The sequence below is a fragment of the Numenius arquata genome, chromosome 9 (assembly GCF_964106895.1).
Source record: "Numenius arquata chromosome 9, bNumArq3.hap1.1, whole genome shotgun sequence".
NCBI classification, from domain to species: Eukaryota; Metazoa; Chordata; class Aves; order Charadriiformes; family Scolopacidae; genus Numenius; species Numenius arquata.
Window position 1 is genome coordinate 1381910 of NC_133584.1, and position 17691 is coordinate 1399600.

The 17691-nt window shown below is 55.1% G+C and overlaps 1 protein-coding gene across 1 annotated transcript; it reads right to left on the reverse strand.

Annotated features, from left to right (window-relative positions):
• Nucleotides 1–7528: 7528 nt before the first annotated feature.
• On the reverse strand, nucleotides 7529–8476 carry SOX2 (SRY-box transcription factor 2). The gene has a single exon (XM_074153679.1). It carries the CDS (start codon nucleotides 8474–8476, stop codon nucleotides 7529–7531), a length of 948 nt encoding a protein of 315 aa, XP_074009780.1.
• Nucleotides 8477–17691: the final 9215 nt, after the last annotated feature.

Genomic DNA, 17691 nt, shown 5'->3' on the forward strand with positions numbered 1-17691 from the left:
TCCTGTGTGTGCACAACACGGGGAGGACACGGAGGAGCGAGGACCCGCCGCAACGCAAACCCCACTCGCGGGAGCAGCCAGATTGCTTTTTAAGCTAAAACTAATAATTTCATAACTGATTCACATTCAATCTGGCGCCGGTGACGTCACGGGGCATTAGCATACGAGGAGGGATGAAGCCAGTGTGGCTGGAGTTGATAAGGTGCCTCCTGAGGAATTCGCTGCTTGTTTTAATACATTAATTATTTCTCCGTCTTCCGCAACTTTTTGCAATTTGTAAGGGCTTAAAGGAACCATCATTCCAAGAAATGCCAGAAGGACGCGATGGAGAGCTTCTCCCGCGGCACCCGCAACCCCTGGCAGGAGCCAGGCAGGCGGGGACAGCGCGGGGACGAGCCCCGGCCCCGCTCCCGGTGGCCCCGCTCCCGGTAGCCCCGCTCCCGGTAGCCCCGCTCCCGCCCTGCGCGCAGCCTGGCGGCCCGGCCGCCCCGCGGAGCGCTGCGGGGTTTGTCTCTAATTAAGCTGGACCCGGTCCCGGGCGTCCTCGCTCGCCCGAGTAAGCCCCGCTCGCCCGGCCGGGCCTCCCCAGCGCCGGGGAGCTGGCCCGCAGGAGGGGAGGCAGGTCTGCGGGATCAGGCCCCCAGAGCGATGTGTGTGAGTGTGGGTGTCCTCCCCCCAGGACCCCCCCACCCCCCCGGGAGACTGCCCGCGGGGGGGGGCTCTGCACAGGCCTGTTTCTCTCCAGCAGCCGGTGGGATTCCCTCCCCCCGCCGCCCCCCTCCCCCGTTAATCACGATTTTCTGCAAGAAAAAAAAAAAAGCGCTCACATGACGTCACCGGCCCTAACTGCTGCGGGGACGGTGGGGTCACCCAGGTCCCGGGGCGGGGGAGCCCGCAGGGGGCCGGGCCGCCCCTCCCGCTCCGCCGGGGCAGCGGCCCAGGCCGTGGGTCTCCGCCGCCCGCCCGGGAGCGGGGGCACGTCCCGGCCGGGGGGGGGGGCAGGGGCGGCCCCGTCCCCGCTGCCGGGCCCCGGAGAGGGGGACGCGCTTTGGGGAGCCGAGAGGACACAGCCCGGCTCCGCGCCCCGGGACCGGCAGGGCTCCCCCCGGCGTCCCGCTGCCCCCCAGAGCCGCTAGGAACCGGCGGCGTCGCCGCTTTGGCCCCACCGAGCTCCGTGGGGGCGGCCTGGCAGCCCCTCGCTCCGTGGGGTGCCCCTCAGGGACCCCCCCGAGCTGCGGGCCCTCTCCCCTGAAGAAAGCCCTCGCCTCGGAACAAGCCTTGGGTGACTTGAGTCTAAAACGCACTTGGAAGGAGGGAGAGGCTTTTCTCGGCGGGGGGGGGGGGGGGGCGGGGGGCGAGGGGATGCAAACAAAGCACATAGAAACCCTAAAAGAATTTTTTAAAAGTAAAACAACAACAAAAAAAAAGAAGACATAAAACCAGGCTGTGAAAGCTCTGTCCCCGTGGCAGAGGTCCTGCCAGGCGGCACGCCGCCGTCACCGGGACAAACTCCGGGACAAACTTCCCCGGCCCCGCTCCCCGGGCGGCCGCCCCCGGCCGGACCCCCGAGGCCGGGCTCCCCCCGGGGGTCTGCCAGCAGCTCTCCGGCCGCGCAGGGTCTCCTGCGGGGGAAGGGGGCCGGCAGGGACCGACCTTCCCCCGCAGCAAGTGTCCGGGCCCGGCTCTCTCCCAGCCTTGCTAAATTCTAATGAAAATTTACAGCTAGTTTCGGCGCGCCCCCTCCCCCTGCACGCACAGGCGCACAGGGACACACACACACACACACGGACACAAACACACGGACACACACACACACGGACACACACACACGGACACACACACGGACACACACACGGACACACACACGGACACACACACACGCGGACACAAACACACACACGCTCACGCAGGGCTCAGCCGCAGCAAATCCGCCCCGTACTCCAGAAGCAAAGCTCAAAAACCACCACGGCAAGGTTCTGGGGGTTGGCTTTCTCCGTGCCCCAGAGCGCTCCGCCGAGCCCCGAGGCGCGGAGCGGCGCGGAGAGAAGCGGAGCGGGCGGCGGGAGCCGGCCCCGGGCGGAGGCGGTCCCGGGCCGGGGGCCGGAGCTCGCCCTCCCGCTCTCCCGCAGCCAAAAGGTGCAGCTCCGGGAATTTCCATCCCTGGGTTCCTTCTCCTTCCATCTCGCCAGCGGAACAGCCCCCAACACTCACTTCGGCGCGGAACGTCCTCGCCAACGAACTGATTCCTCAAAAAAGCAAAACAGCCCCAAAGTTCTCGCCGTTCCCCGTGCCATCGCCAGGAAAAAAACAAAACAAAAAAAAACCAAACCAAACCAAAACAAAAAAACCAAAAAAAAAAAAAAAAGAACCAAAGGGGTTTTAATTAACCAAAACTAAACTAGCGGTGGTGCTAACTAGCAGGCGATCAAACCGCAATCAAACTTCAATCTCTGAGCAGTTAGCTATAAACTGTCAGCAATTGAAAAGTAAACCCGGCGCACACAAAGGCTGTGTTTAATTTTCCCGTTGTAATGGCTGTAAATGAGGAGCCCATCACGGCGCAGTTGAGCGGTGCTGCTTGTCCCCCTGAGGCGCTGATCACTTCTTTTTAATGTGAGAAAACTGGCAGCTCGAAGCCCGTCAATGGAGCTCCCACAACAAAAGTCCTGAAAAGCTGAATGAATTGGGTTTGTAATTACTGCTTCCCTCTCCCCCCTTGCAGCTTATCTCTTATTCATTCAACATATATTATTGTCACCTAATCGCACACTCCCAACATTTTTTTTTTTTTTTTTTTTTTTTAGTATCTACTACTGCGGACATGTTTGTTGTAGAAATTAAACAAAATAATCCTCCCTTCTCTCGCCTCTCCCCCACCCCCCCAACGACAAAATTGTTGAAAGGGCAGTGTCAGGCTCGGCCGGCCCTAAAAACCGCGAAGGCGAAGCTCTCCCGCCACCTGAACGTCAGCATTCCGCGCAGATCCTCGGGAGCCTCGGACACGGCGAAGCCGGCTTTGGGTTTTAATATTTGAGTTAGATGGGGATTTAAATAACTGAAGTGTATCTAATCACACCTATCAGTAACGGGCCGCTTGCTTTCAGCGGGACCTGTATTAAATACTACTTCAATCGGCGAGCTATCTACCTGCCGGCCGAGACAGATACGCGGGGCTGCTGCCCGTGGGGGACGAGGGGGAATTCATCCGGAGAGGGACCGCGCCGCTGCGGGGGTCACCGCCACCCCCCGTGTCCCGCACGGCCCCGCCGGGCATCTCAAAGAATAAAAAAAAACACGCTTTCGGCCGGGGAGCGGGGGCTGGAGCGGGGCTGGAGCGGGGGCTGGAGCGGGGCTGGAGCGGGGCTGGAGCGGGGGCTGGAGCGGGGCTGGAGCGGGGCTGGAGCGGGGGCTGGAGCGGGGCTGCGCGGCGAAGCCTCTCCCCGCGTCCCCCACCGCAAGAAGCCGCCGGTTGCAGGAATAAGTACAGCTATTACAACCAAATCTACTAACAGTCTAAATAATTAATTGAACCATTGCTCTTTGACCCTTGGAAAGTCCAGTAGGGACCCGTTTGTAGTAATAATACCCCCGAATGAGCCCTTGTCAAATATTCATTTAGTGGTTAATGTGAGCGATTTCCCCCTGGGACAGTCTGTAATACCAGCTTCCCAGCTTTGGCAAGAAACCCTGCTAATCTACCTCTCCAGTTCCGCAAAAATATTTTAACACCCCAGTCCTCGAAAAGCCGTAAAAAAAAAAAAAAATTTAAAAAAAAAAATAAATCACAGGGGACACTCTAATCTTACCCTTGGGTTCCTTTGGGCTCCGCAGGTGAGCGAAACATCACACCCTGCTCTTGGGCCCAGCATCACCCTGGCTACAAAACACACCACAACCCACCAGAGGGAAGACACGGAGAACCCAAAAGGTCCAAAATAAACACCCATATCCACGAGCCCCGCTGCCCATTTCAGCCGCCACAAACCAAGGGACGGCGACTTAGGTGAAAACGGGGTTATTGAATGCATTGAATTTAAAATTAGCAGCGGACAATGGCCTTCCTCCCAGTCACACTTTAAAAATAAAATCGTTCCAGCTGTACGTGGAAAATGCTTTGGGTTATCCTCTCTAAACGGATCAAACGGATGGATGGATGGATGGATGGATGTAAGGAATCTGTCCAAGGGAGATCAGGCTTCAACAACATATATTCCACACCGTCCTCCGAAATCCGAGCCAGAACAAACTGCCCGTATAAAAAAGTTGCTGGATTCCCTGAGCCTGGATATGTGGCTTCGTGCCTTTTGTTTAATGGCATTAGCTCGCCTTCTCTACGCGAATCGTAAAAGGACCAACATTTCCAACTACCCCCCTCGAATATTGTAGTTAGCACTTCAAAAAGGGGCCAGGTTTTACTGCTGTTAATTGGCTAAGATTCGCTTTTTTTTTTTTTTTTTTTTTTTAAATAAATAATGGAATCGCGTTATCGATTGGGCTTTTTATTCCTGGTCCTCTTTTCTCAGCCAGGCGAGGGGGAGCGGGGCTGTGGGCTCGTTACCACGGGAATAATCCCCAGGCGCATTGCAAACCCTCACAACGCTGGGGAATGAATGAATGAATAAATAAATAAATAAAATTTTTACTCGTCGCATTAACGGAAAAGGAACAGAAATGGTTGGGAATCCGCAGGAATTGCTGTGCTGCCCGAGCACGGCGAGGGTGCAGAAATAAAAAGGGACAAAGGGAGTTAAACTGCAGCAGCAGCCAGCACAACTCCACAGCTCCCAGTCTGGCACTGGTAGTTTTCATCTGGACACCAAGGCTTCGAGGATGGAGGCCAGAGCTGAGCCTAGGAGATAGCACTGCCCGATAAAACCCACCACCAGCCAAGTAACTTGGTTTTTTCTGCGGTTTGGGGTTTTTGGGAGGGTTGTTTTTGGGGTTTTTTTCCCCACCCCAGCCTTTTTTCTCCCCGAGCCGCAGCGAAAGCCAGTGACAGACAGGAACCACCAGAGAGAAAACCTGAGCAACACTTGTCCCCACGCCGCGGTGCCCACTTCGTGCCCCCCCCTAAACCCACCCCTCACGGCCTTTCCCCGCCACGCACAACAGGCCGGGAGCGGGAGACACGACCGGTTCCCAAGCACGGTGCCCCCGGTTTCCTACCCGGTTTGTTTTAAAATAAAAAAAATATAAATAAAATTATTATTGTTTAATTATTTGCATCTCCCCCTCCCCCCGGCGCGTTTCCCAAGGGAGGCCGCAGCCGCTCCGGCGGCACCCAATAAACCCGGGGGCTCCGGGGGGAGGAGGACGGGCCGCCCACGGGGTCGCTCCGCTCCGCTGCCCCGCCGCCCCCCGCCCCCGCCGCTGCCCGGGGACCACCGGGCCCTCTCGCCGGCCCGCGGCCGCCAGCGCGCAGCAGCGCGGAGCCGTCTCCTCGGCGAATTGCGGTGAGAAGGGTAGAAAGCGGCACTCTACCTGGCGGGGACGGCGGGTCTCTCTCCCTCTCTCTCCTCCCGGCTGGCGGGCGCCACCGCTTCCCTCCGGGGCTCGGGACCGGCTGCAGAGAGTGTCCGAAACGGGGCTACACCGCGCTGGCAATTTAAGAAATAGGATTCAAGAAAAGAGCCGTGATAAAGCGAGCGAAGTCTCTGCCGTTCCACCGGGTCGGTTCGGCTCTTCGCTTTTTGTGGTTTTCTTACCTTTGCCCGGCCGAGCTCCCCCCTCCTCATCCCCTCGCCCCCACCTCTCACCCCCCTCCTGCGCCGCCCGGGAGCCGGGAGAGGAAAGTTTGGGAAGTGCCGAACAAAGGGAGCGGGGAAGCGCTCGGCCCCGGGCCGGCCGCATCCCGCTCCCCGGCCGCGAGGAGCCGGCTGCCCCCCTGCCCGCCCCGGGGGAAGGCGGCACCGTCGGGAAAAGAGAGAAAGAAACGATCCGCCGACGCAAACAGGGCTCCCGCTGCCCGGGCCGCGCTGCCGCTCCGCGCAGGCTCCGCGCCCCGCCGGCCCCGGCTCGGCCTCGCCGGGGGCAACAAGTGGTCAAAAGCAGCCGAGTCCGAGCCCCCCCCCCCCCCCCCTTTACCCCACCGCACCCCGCGTCCTCCGAGGGGAAGGGAACTGGGAAACGAGCGTCCCACTCCGCGCTCCCGTCCCCCCGAAGGAGCCACAGGCAGTTATTCCATTAAATCTATCCTACTTTATATATATATACACACGTACATATAAAAATATTCATGCGTTACATATATTGCTGCATTATTTATGGTACTCGGTTGGCTACGATGATACCTTCTACCGCATGAATTATTTAAAAAACATCTTGCGTTACAAAAATAAATCCAAGACTCAAGCGGAACTTCAGTGTCCATATGTCAAAAATTTATTTATCTCAAACTGTGCATAATGGAGTAAAAACTTAACTTGAATATGTACCTGTTATAAGGATGGTATTAGTTCAAATATATACATGGACTGTCGGCAGACTGATTTCAAATAATACAGAGCCGAATCTTTAAAATACAACTACGGAAAATGAGGAAAAAAAAAAAAAAAAAAAAGAACTTAAAATATCATCACAATAAATTTACAGAAATATTACAAACCATAAGAAAATATTTCAAACACAGTAATTTCAGGTTGGTATTTTTTCTTTTTTTTTTTTTTTTTTTTCTTTTCTTTGAACAGGATGAAGTCTGGAAACAAAAAGTTATTATAAATTAACAAACGGCGTGTGAACCTGCATGGCAATTTTCGCTTTTTAACAAGAAGTAAAAAAAAAAAAAAAAATAAAAATTTAGTACAATCTAAACGTTTGCCCTTTTACAGCAAACCAAGCCCATGGTTCGCCAGTACTCATCCTACTTTTTGTGTCTTTTGTACAATTTCTAAAACAATTTAAATGTCCAAATGCTGTAAAATAATTTCCTCTCCTCTCGCAGCTGCTCTAAATTCAGCCGCCGAAGCCACAACGCTCCAAGTAGACTCTATTTTTAAAAAATAATTGGCAAATTCGCGAGTTTGTTTTTTTTTTTCTTCTTCTTCTTCTCTCTCTATTGCCAATGGACATTCTGATTGCCATGTTTCTTTTGATAAATACTGTACAAAAGTTGCCTGCAAATATTAAAACATTTTCCTCTTCGCTCTTTTGAGTCTAGCTCTAAATATTATTGGTAAAGACTTTTGCAAACTTTCTGCAAAGTTCCTACCGTTTTTCACTAGAACTTTTTAAAAGTTTTGCGTAGTTGCTTCCCCTCCGAGATCTATACAAGTTCCTTGTCGGTTTAATTTCTGTCTCCCCCCACCCCCCAACCCCAAACACGCACCCTCCCCCCCCACCCCGCCCCGAGTTTTCTCTGTACAAAAATAGTCCAAAAAAAAAAAAAAAAAGAAAAAAGGAAAAAAAAAAAAAAGAAAAAGTCCAGAATTTCTAATAAAAGTTTTTGTTGTTGTTGTTGTTGTTTGTTTTGTTTTGTTTAGTTTTCCTTCCCCCGCCACCCCCCTCCCGTCCCCCCCCGGCCCCTTTTGTCTTACATATGTGATAGAGGGAGTGTGCCATTAATGGCTGTGCCAGGAACAGGTGCACTCTGGTAGTGTTGGGACATATGAAGTCTGCTTGGGGCAGCTGGTTCTGGTACTTCAGCACCTGGTAGATACATGCTGATCATGTCCCGGAGGTCCCCAGCTTGGCAAGGAGCCCTGGAGTGAGAGGAGGAAGTGACTACGGGGGGACTGGAGCTGGATTCCGTCTTGACCACCGAGCCCATGGAGCCCAGGGCCATGCCGGGGGTCCCTTGCTGGGAGTAAGACATGCTGTAGGTGGGCGATCCGTTCATGTAGGTCTGGGAGCTGGTCATGGAGTTGTACTGCAGGGCGCTCACGTCGTAGCGGTGCATGGGCTGCATCTGCGCCGCGTTGTGCGCGTTCAAGCCCGGGTGCTGCGGGTAACCGAGCTGCTCTTGCATCATCCCGTAGCCTCCGTTGGTCCAGCCGTTCATGTGCGCGTAACTGTCCATCCTCTGGTTCACCCCAGCTCCCAAGGTGGCCCCAACCCCTACCCCGGTCGTCATGGTATTGGTGCCCGGCGCCAGTAAGCCCCCCGGCAACGTGTACTTATCCTTCTTCATCAGGGTCTTGGTTTTCCTCCGGGGTCGGTATTTATAATCCGGGTGCTCCTTCATGTGCAGAGCTCTCAGCCGCTTGGCTTCGTCGATGAAGGGTCTCTTTTCCGCCTCGGATAAAAGTTTCCACTCCGCCCCGAGCCGCTTGCTGATCTCCGAGTTGTGCATCTTGGGGTTCTCCTGGGCCATTTTCCGCCGCTGCCCGCGGGACCACACCATGAACGCGTTCATCGGGCGCTTGACCCGGTCCGGGCTGTTCTTCTGGTTGTTGGCGGCCGAGTTGGAGTTGCCCGTGCCTCCCCCCGAAGTTTGCTGGGGGGCGGGAGGTTTCAGCTCGGTTTCCATCATGTTGTACATTCAAACTACTTTTGCCTGGAACCAGCCTTGAGCGGAGAAGCGAGGAGCAGCCGCAGCGAAGTCCCAAGCCGGACTTTTTTTTTTTTTTTTTTTTTTTTTTCCTAGGGAGGGGTAAGAAAGGGGGGAGGGGGACTCCCCAAAACCACACTTGGATCAAGATCGGGATCTTCCTCTTCGCTGATGGATTAATAATGCTAATAACTGCTATTATTACCGCCGGAGCCTCGATTTTAAAAAAAACTTCTTCTTCCTCCTTTTTCCCCTTTTCTCTGCCTGCCGCTCGCTCTCTCTCTCTCTCTCCACCTCGCTCTTAAAGAGCCAGCAAACTACTTTACCCCCTTTTGCAAACACACACACTCTCTCTCTCTGCCTTGACAACTCCTGATACTTTTTTGAACAAGTTAATAGACAACCATCCATGTGATGGGGGCTTGTCAGGGAATAAATGTGCTGGCCCCGGCCAATCAGCGCGCGGCGGCTCCGCCACTGAGGACAAGTCTCTACCCCTGGTTTTGCATGAAACGGGGCGGGGGCTCGGAGCACCGGGACGGCTCGGCGGGGGAGGCGGGCCCGGGGGCGGCCCAGGCAGCCACTGGGAAGCCTTTGTATCTCCCCTTCCAGCAACAGGTCACACACGCCTTTTGGAGGAAGTGGGTAAACAGCATTGTTGCTACGTGGGGTTTTTTTTTTTTTTTTAATTATTATTTTTTTGTTTTTTTTTTTTTTTTTTTTTTTAAGTCGGTGTTGGCTCGGGGCTGGGAAAAGCCATGGGGGGAGCGGAGCGGGAACGGCTTCCCCCCCGGCCCCCCGCCCCCCCCTTCGCCGGTGCCCCTCGGGCCGCCGTGCTCGCCCCGTCCTCGGCCGCCACGGGCCTGGGGTCCCCGGGAACGCGGAGCCCCCGGGCGGGTCCCGCCGCGCCGCCTGCCGCCGCCGGGGAGCCGGCTTCGCACCGCACGGCCGGGGGGGCGGCCGGGCCCTTCTCCCCGCCACCCCCCCGGGCCCGGCTCCGCTCCGGCGGTGGCACACGACGCCGAGCCCCCCCCCCCCCCCCTCCAGGCTCCGGCCGCGGGGCGGGCGTCCAGCGCAAAGACGGGTCCCCCAGACGCCACCCCAGCAGAGCACAGGGCCCCCCATCCGCGGGGCCGGGGAGGGGAGCGGGCCGCATTCCCTCCCGCGCAACGCTACGGCGTAAGGCGACCCGCGGGCGTTGCGCGGGCGGCGCCGGGTGGGCGCGCAGCGCGGGGGGAGCGCGGCCCGGCGCTACTAATAGGTAGTTTTGTTTCTCTTGTTGTCGCTACACGGGCCGCACAAAGCCCCGGCTAAGTTTACTTCCACTCTCTTGTTGGGATCTTTGTTGCTAAAACGCACTTGACGACAAAGGGAGGACGGGCGGGGGGGGGGGGGGGACACGACACGAGGAGCGGGAAGGGAGGGGGGGGAGCCGCTCGCCGGCCCCGCTCCATCCACGCCCGCCCCATCCGCGCTGCCCCGCGGCCCCCTCCCGCGCCCCGACGGGGCTGCTCCGCCTCTCGGCCCGGCCTCCCCGCACAGCGTTCAGGCGGTGGGGTGCGGGGGACCCCCGAGCTTGGGGGGTCGGGGGAGGGGGGGTGGGGGGGGTGTCCGGGGCGGGCGGGGGCCGGGGCCGCGCCCGGGCGCCCCGCGAGGGCTCAGCCGCGGCGCTGGGGCGCCCCCTGCCGGCCCCACCGCGCCCCGGGCGGGGAGCGCCGCCAGGAGAGGGACCGGGAGCCGGGGGGGGGGGGAAGGGACCGAGCAATTACACCCCATCTAAATAATAAAATAATAATAATAATAATAATAATAATAATAATAATACAGTCAGGAAACGAGGCTGCATCTTTCTCTGCCTGTGGGTTATGCAAATAAACCCTATGGGGTTTAATTGAAAAACGTATGTATCACCCCTCCTAGGCTAAACCGCGGAAAAAGAGGTGCGAATTACGAGGTGTGGGATAGAAACCGGGAAGATTCCGATTGTCCAGACACTCCTGAGGGCGCGGCGGGTGTTTACTTTCTCATTGCTCTCCCTCTGGCCGGCAGTTGATAACGTTATTCCAAAAAATAATAATAATAAAAAAATCTTCGCGATAATTAAGTTCGAAAAAAAAAAAAAGGGGAAGGGGGGAGGTGGGTGGGTGGCGGTGGTGTTCGTTCATGGTAATAAACTCATGGCTGAGGGCTGGTGGTGCACAAGCGAAGCGTTGTTTTTGCTCGGGCGGGAGGTGCGCGGGGTGCGCAGAGCGGGGCCGGGGGCTGCCCCCTGCGCGGTGGAGGCCTGTCGGGGCCTGGCCCCTTCCTAATTGCGCTTATCATAGGAATAAAGGATGGGAAATGCCTAACAATTGTGTTATCGGGAGTATTTACAGCTCTATTTTAATTAACAGTTTTAATTATCGATGCAATAAACTATCCGGCATATATACATAATAATGCCCTGCAGAAAATAAGGTGGGGGCGATGGCTCTTTGGGGGCATTTTCTCCCTTTCCTGTGGGTGCGGAGGTGTGCTTGGTTGGAAATATGCACACACACAGGCGGAAGCAGAGACAGACCGGGATGCTGGCTATAAAATAATAAAAATAATTAAAGAAAAATGATGAAACGGTCCCTGTTTTTCTGTATTAATGACAATAACAGCACCACTCGCCGGAAGAATATCGCCACGTTGGGAGGGAGGCCTGCGGAGGGATGCTTTAATCTGAGTGGATTTAAAAAATCGTTGCCTTTGGTATAATTTATGGAAATGAAAAGTGCTTACATTAAACAAATAGTCCGCAAATGTTCTCAGTGATGGGCTCTGCGGCACACGCGCTCTTATTCCCAGGTTATGGGTTTCTTAAAAAGAGAATGAATGTTAACCCCTTGGATTTTATGTATTTATTGTTCTAATACCCGCCGATTTCTCTAAAAGCCCTAAGGATACAACCTATCGCCTTAACTGTATCGGAAAGAATATACACATTTTCGTATTATTTTCTTTCCTGAACCTACCAGTAACCAATCTAACGCGAACTATTAAGCGGTCTTGTGGAGATGGGAGATTGCAGCTCCATTTTTTGTCCTTAGCTGCAAATAGAGGTTTAACTTGCAGTAATTAGGTGAGAACTAGCCAAGCATCTTACTATTATGATGCTTGTTAAAAACGCTTCTTTTCTGCATCTGCATTTGAGTGTGTTCCCCTCCACTCTTAATCTTCTTATGGAAATGAAGGCGAACGGCAGGGAACCTGCAGAGACTTAGAGAATGTCCTTGTTAACTGGAATTTCTCAGCATTGCTAATTAGCAGAGTTTGACGACCACCAGTATTGGGGAAAGCTCTGTTTAGCCACTCACAAACCCTTCCGAGGAAGAGCAGACTAATTTTATTTTGTAATTAAAATCTGAAAAGGCCCCTATTTGACAGTTAGGGCTATGAGAGTTTTATCTCCCTGTGAAATAATTACTGCCTTGATAACTCAATTTTCTGCAAAATGTCAACTGTGAGCTCCAAAAGTTTTAATTTCATTACGTTAAAAAAAAAAAAAATTAAAAAGGAAATAAAAAGGGGGGAGAAAAAGGGAAAAAAAAAAAAAAAAGGCAAGACGGAAATGTATAGAGAAATTTCCTCTTCCCCCTCTGATGCTGTAACAGCCCAGCGCTCAGGAGCCCAAGTTCGCCAGAGAAGTTCCACCGCAGTAACTGTATCCCAGTCTCTGGGGAGTTCCAGGTATCCCATGATGAGTTTGCGGTGGTGTCCCGATGAAAATTTGGGGGGATATCCCCTGGAATACCCGAGAATAAACCCCACATTTGCAGGGGGTACGGAGCCAGGGAAGGGGCAGGAGGAGCCCCGCGGCCCTACCCGCCTGTCCCCAGCTTGTCCCCAGCCCCACTGCACGCTCCCGGGGTGGGGAAAAGGCGAGATTTCCTCCGCTAAATAAATATCTCACACGGCGCCGGGGGGAGACCCAGCGACAACGGCGGGGCACTGAGGGGGGGGGGGGGGGGGAGAGGGGTGAGAAAAAAAAAGAAAAAAGAAAGCAAGAAAAGACAATAAAAGAGCTCCGATAAAGTTCAGAAGTTTGGCGGGGCCGGGCGCGGGGGAGGGCGGCAGCGCGGCCGGGCGGGGGTCCGGTCCCCGCCGCTGCCCCCGGCCCGGCCCGGGCCACCCTCTCTGCGAGGCCCGAGGGCGGCTGCTGGGGGAATCTATGAGGGGGGGGGGGGGACCGAGGCGCTGGAGCAAGTGTAATCCACTCTGCTGGCGTTTTGGATATTTTTTTATTATTATTTAAAACGGTTTAATCTCCTTTTTGTCCCTGCCTGTCCAGCAAGCAGCCCGATTGTCGCTCTCAGAAGTGGCATTACACGTACAAACCAACGAGGGGGGCGAGTCACCGCCGCTCCCGCCAGACCCCAGTTCGCCCAATAATTTCATTCAAGGGCTCTAAGGACCCTTGAAAGCCGGGGAATACGGAGGGGGCTCCGCGTTCCTCCCCCCCCCCCGCCCCCCCCGACCCCGGCCTCCCCTTTCATCCTCCTGCTCCCTAATGAAACCGCGGGGCGAGCACACGTGCGGCCGGGCGACCAGCGCACGGCCCCGGCCCGCTCCGACCCGCGGGGACCGGCCACCAAGTCGGGGGGACGAGGCCGGGGGAGGCCGGGGGAGGCCGTGGCGGTTCTCGGTCTCTCCCTCCCGGGGACCGCCGTGTCCTCCGAGCGGCCCCGCTGCCGCCTCCCCTCCCGGCCCCCACCGCACGGATGAGCGCGCTGCTGCTGGGGGGTGGGGGGGGTGGGGGGGTGTTGGTGTGTCAAAAAACAACGCAGGGAGATTTAAAAAAAAAAAAAAAAAAAAAAAAGGGAAAGAGAAAGAAAAAGAAAAAGCAAAGAAAAAAAAAAGAACGGACTCCACCTTTCACCAGCGGCAGGAGAAGGGAAATTTAACAAATAACGGAACCCCAGCGCCTGGGCGGCGCGGAAGGTGCACAACAGCCAGCGGCAGAGCCGGCTCGCACCCACCACCTCCCAAAGTCGCTCCCAAAAGGCTTCTCCAGAAACGGAGGAGCCGATTGTCCGAAACACGCTCCCAGGACTCTCCATAAACAGCCTCCTCAAACTCCCCGCGATTTTCCCCCTCGAATAACCCTCCCGGCACCCCCTTCCCAGAGCAGAGCAGAATGGACTTCTTTTTTTTTTTTCTTACATGACCTTAAAAATAAATCAGAAAATCAAGCACCGGTGGGGAGGATAACCTCGGGAATTACCTCCCAACATAACGGGGTGGAATTCCAGTGGAACGCGGGCCCTTTAGCGGGAAGGCAGCCCCTCGAGCGGGGTCCTTGGTGGCAGGCTGTTTAAAGTTATCTTCCCTTCCTAGTTTCGTAAGACAAATGAGTTTTCTTTTCCCATTGTAGTTGAATGAACTCATGTATATTAAACACAAAACCCCTCCTGAAGAACGCTAACTGCTCTGCTTAAACCCACAAAGGCACAAAAATCCAGAATTGAAGGTTTCCAATTCCTGAATAAGTCCCTCGGGCTCTCTCGGGCTCGCAGGAGAGAGAGATTGGGGACATTTTTCTTAACGCCTGGAAGGGGCCATCTCAAATAGGAGATGTATTGTCTTTCGCTAAAGTTGAGGCTTCTATTTTATTTCCCTCTTCCCCCTTCACCATCTTTGTGTTGACTTAAGGAAATAATGGTGTAAAAAAAAAAAAAAGTATCTGTTCACAGGATCACACGTGTCGCCCAAATCAAATGGAGTCAAATCAAATGGAGTCCTCTTTGGCCCCGGCGCAGTTTTGATGGAATTATTCCGGCTCTTCCATTGAATTCACACCGTTTCCCAAAGAAGCTTTGGCAGTTTCAATGGGAACGCCTGAGGCACAGCCTGGGGGTGCTTGAAGGTTGCTTCTCTCCTCCGCGCACCTCAAACCCTGGCATCCCCAGGCAGGGTTTGAAAAGTACATTAATAAAAAAAAAAAAAAAAAAAAAAAAGCCCGTTCCAGTGATTCTCAGATCACTGACACCATCGCCCATAATGGAGCCAAGACGGTGACTTTTATCTCGCTGTTCCTCATAGTCCTTAATTTGGAGCTCATTGACAGGACAGACGGTAATGACACTTTCAGAACTGTTATGGTCTGGAGTGACAATCTCTCCATCTCGTCCACGGTTTATTGACACCATGGGCTCATTGTGTCAACTTAGGCTCGTGATTTCAGAATTCTCCAGCGACGGGCTCGTTGCGAGGCGGGGGGGGGGGGGGGGGGGGGATGGATTTTAATTCAAATTACAGACTAGCTGTCTATACCGTGAATTCATATTTAGACGGCGCTTAATGGGAGCGGAGAGACGGTGCTATAAATAATAACAACACCACTTCCCATGCGTCTATCCACTGCCCCCATCCAAAGACCCGAAGGAGCCTTTGCCGGAGGAAGGGAGCCGAGGGTCCCTCGGGCGGCGGGGGGAGAGAGCAAAGGGGACCCCGGCTGCACCCCGCCATCCTCCGCCCCGGCTTAGGCCGGGGATGTGTGCGGGACCGGCGGGGACGGGGACGGGAGAAGCGTTTCAGGCACATGAAGACCTGGAGCACCTCTGGGTTGGGTTGGGGGCGTGGGTGGGTGATGGGGGGGGGTGTCACGGCCCCTTTCCCGTGGACATCTGGGGTGAGCGGGGTTTCTCCCAACACCCCGCCCGTCCCCGCGGAAGCCGTTCCCCGGTGGGGCCGGGTGACCGTGGGGCGACGGGCCCGCGGGAAGCGGAGGGGCTCGGCCGGCTCCGGGGCCAGCAGGTGCCAGGGAAAAGCTGAGGGAGAAGAGAGAAAGGGAAACGTGGGAAACTGGGATCCGAGGCTGCTTTCCTGGTGTGTTTCCTCAAGTCTCCCCCTCCACCTTCCCACCGCCCGAGAGAGCGCTGTGGGAAACGCCGGCGGCCAAAAAACCTCCTTCCAAAAGACAAAAATAAACTGAAAATGCCCATTTTCCCCCAAGTGGAGATGAAGGAGAAGGAGCAGGGAGGTCACCCCCCCCCTTGCTGCCAGCTCTCTGCCAAGCCTGGGGCCCGATCCCGGCCGTACAGCATCTGCTCCCTGGAGCACCGCCGGCGGAACCAGCCCCGGCAGCAGAGTTACGGAGCGAGCCCAGGAAAACCGCATTTTGGTTAAAACAATCCCTCAGGCCCCTTGATTTTATGTGCCAACTTCTGCCCTTGGGGGGGGGGGGGGAGGGGGGGAGTTTACGACTCCTTTATAGCCCCCCTCACAACTGCTGTCCCGAGGGGAGCACTGGAACCGAGTTAATCATTCACTTTTTAGCCGGAGTCACTAATTTCTTGTGTAAAGTGCCTCCTGACGTTAAACCGCCTGGACCAACGGCTATTTTTTTTTCCCGTTTCCTGTGGTAATTGACACATAATACCTCTGTTTATAGCCCGGCTTGACAGATCTATACAGATATATATTTTTCGCTTAATTTCGGAGTTATATATACCCAACGCGTGTTAACTAAAGAAACAGTAAAGGAAATCTGGGAATTCCGTCGTGCGGGAAATCTGTGCAGGGCTCTTGCCATTATTTATAGAAAATGCTATGTCTTTATTTTGGGCGCTCTTACTACAGAATTGCCTTAGGAGGAGCCTCAAGCGGGGATCAAACTGGGAGGATGGAGAAAGTATACTCAGCGCGGCAAACGGCAACCCTTTCTAAAAATCTCTCCGCGTACAATTCCTAAAGCGACAAGTTTATCGTGAGACCAACAACCGCAGGATTCATTTAATAGAAAAACCGCGGCGTTGTGACTTTCATCCAGGCTGTCAAGAGGAGACACAAAATAAGCCCAATTTAACAGGAATAATTTGGTTTCCATTAGCGTCCCTCTTGGCACGCGAGACGCACGAACCGTGCGGGGTGTTACCGCAAGGCGCAAATACCGCCGGTAAACGCGCTACGCAGAGCCGCGCAGATGCCTATAAAATAAGTAGGGAATTAATCTTTAAAAAAAAAAAAAAAAAGAAAAGGAAAAGAAAAGGAAAAGTTGGTGGCAACGCAGCACTTCACATATTTTGGCTAATCGCTTCATATCACCCCGGTTTCTTTTGAATCTGTCATCTCCACAGTCGGGAAGAAAAAACCCCACTCCAGGCATTCACTTAAGATAAGGCTTCTTCCTTTCCCAGGAATTGGGGGAGGGGGTGTTTATTTTGCTCGTGGATGGTTTTTTTTTTTTTTGGGGGGGGGTGGGGGGGGGTGTTAGACGACTTTATTGCTTGGGGTTGAAACACAGGCTACTTTAATTTTTTTTTTTTTTTTTTCCTTAATGAAAAGGGGCCGTTCGGCGCTGCTCGCGAGGGACACCTGTCAACGCCGACTTACTGGAGACCCCTTAAAGGGGTGGAAAATAGGGAGGAAAACCCAAGCACGAGGCTCTGAAAGGCTGGAGCGCCCGAGTTGGGAAGGGGGGGGAAAATCACCCTTATTTCCGTGCCTAACGCCGCCACCGAAGGGGGGGGGGGGGGGAGTGCGAAGGTGCCCCCGTGCCCGGTCCCGCAGCGGAACGTTCCCGCTCTTCCTCGGCGTGGGAAAAACCCGCGACATTCCTATAGGAGCCGGGCTTTGGGAAAGCGCTGCTCAGAAACGAATCGCTGGCACTTTTTTTATTTATTTATTAATTTATTAATTATTATTATTATTATTTTAAAGTGTTTGTACATCCCCAGAGCCACCAGCACGGGCTGGAGGCGGCGGTCGCCCCTCCCGCGGTCCCGGGGCTGGGGTCTCCGCCGTCCTCACTCTGCCCCCCCCCTCCCGCCCCCCCCTTCCCCAGCGACTCCGAACCGCGTCCGGCCGCCGGGTTCTCGCCTTCTCCTTAATCCCTTCCACGCGCCCCGCTGCTAATTGCGGCCGCCGCCGCTCCCGCGCAGGTTTCCCGCGGGAAGGGGGGGGGGGGGAGCGGGACGGGGGGGGGGGGAAGCGCCCGTCGCGGCCGACAGGGGGCGCCCCCTCCCGCGCGCGGCGCCGCCTCCCTCCGCCCGCGCGCGGCCCCGGGGGGGGGGGGGGGGGTTTTGGGGGGTGGGGGCCCGCGGGGTCGAGTGCGGAGCTTTAGTCTTCGGGGATAAAAAGAGATTAAAGGCTAAATTCTCTCCTTTTTTTTTTTTGTATCAATTTTAAGCAACTCCGAAAAACGTGGAGCTTTTATCCTTTGATGTTTCCCAGAAAGAAAC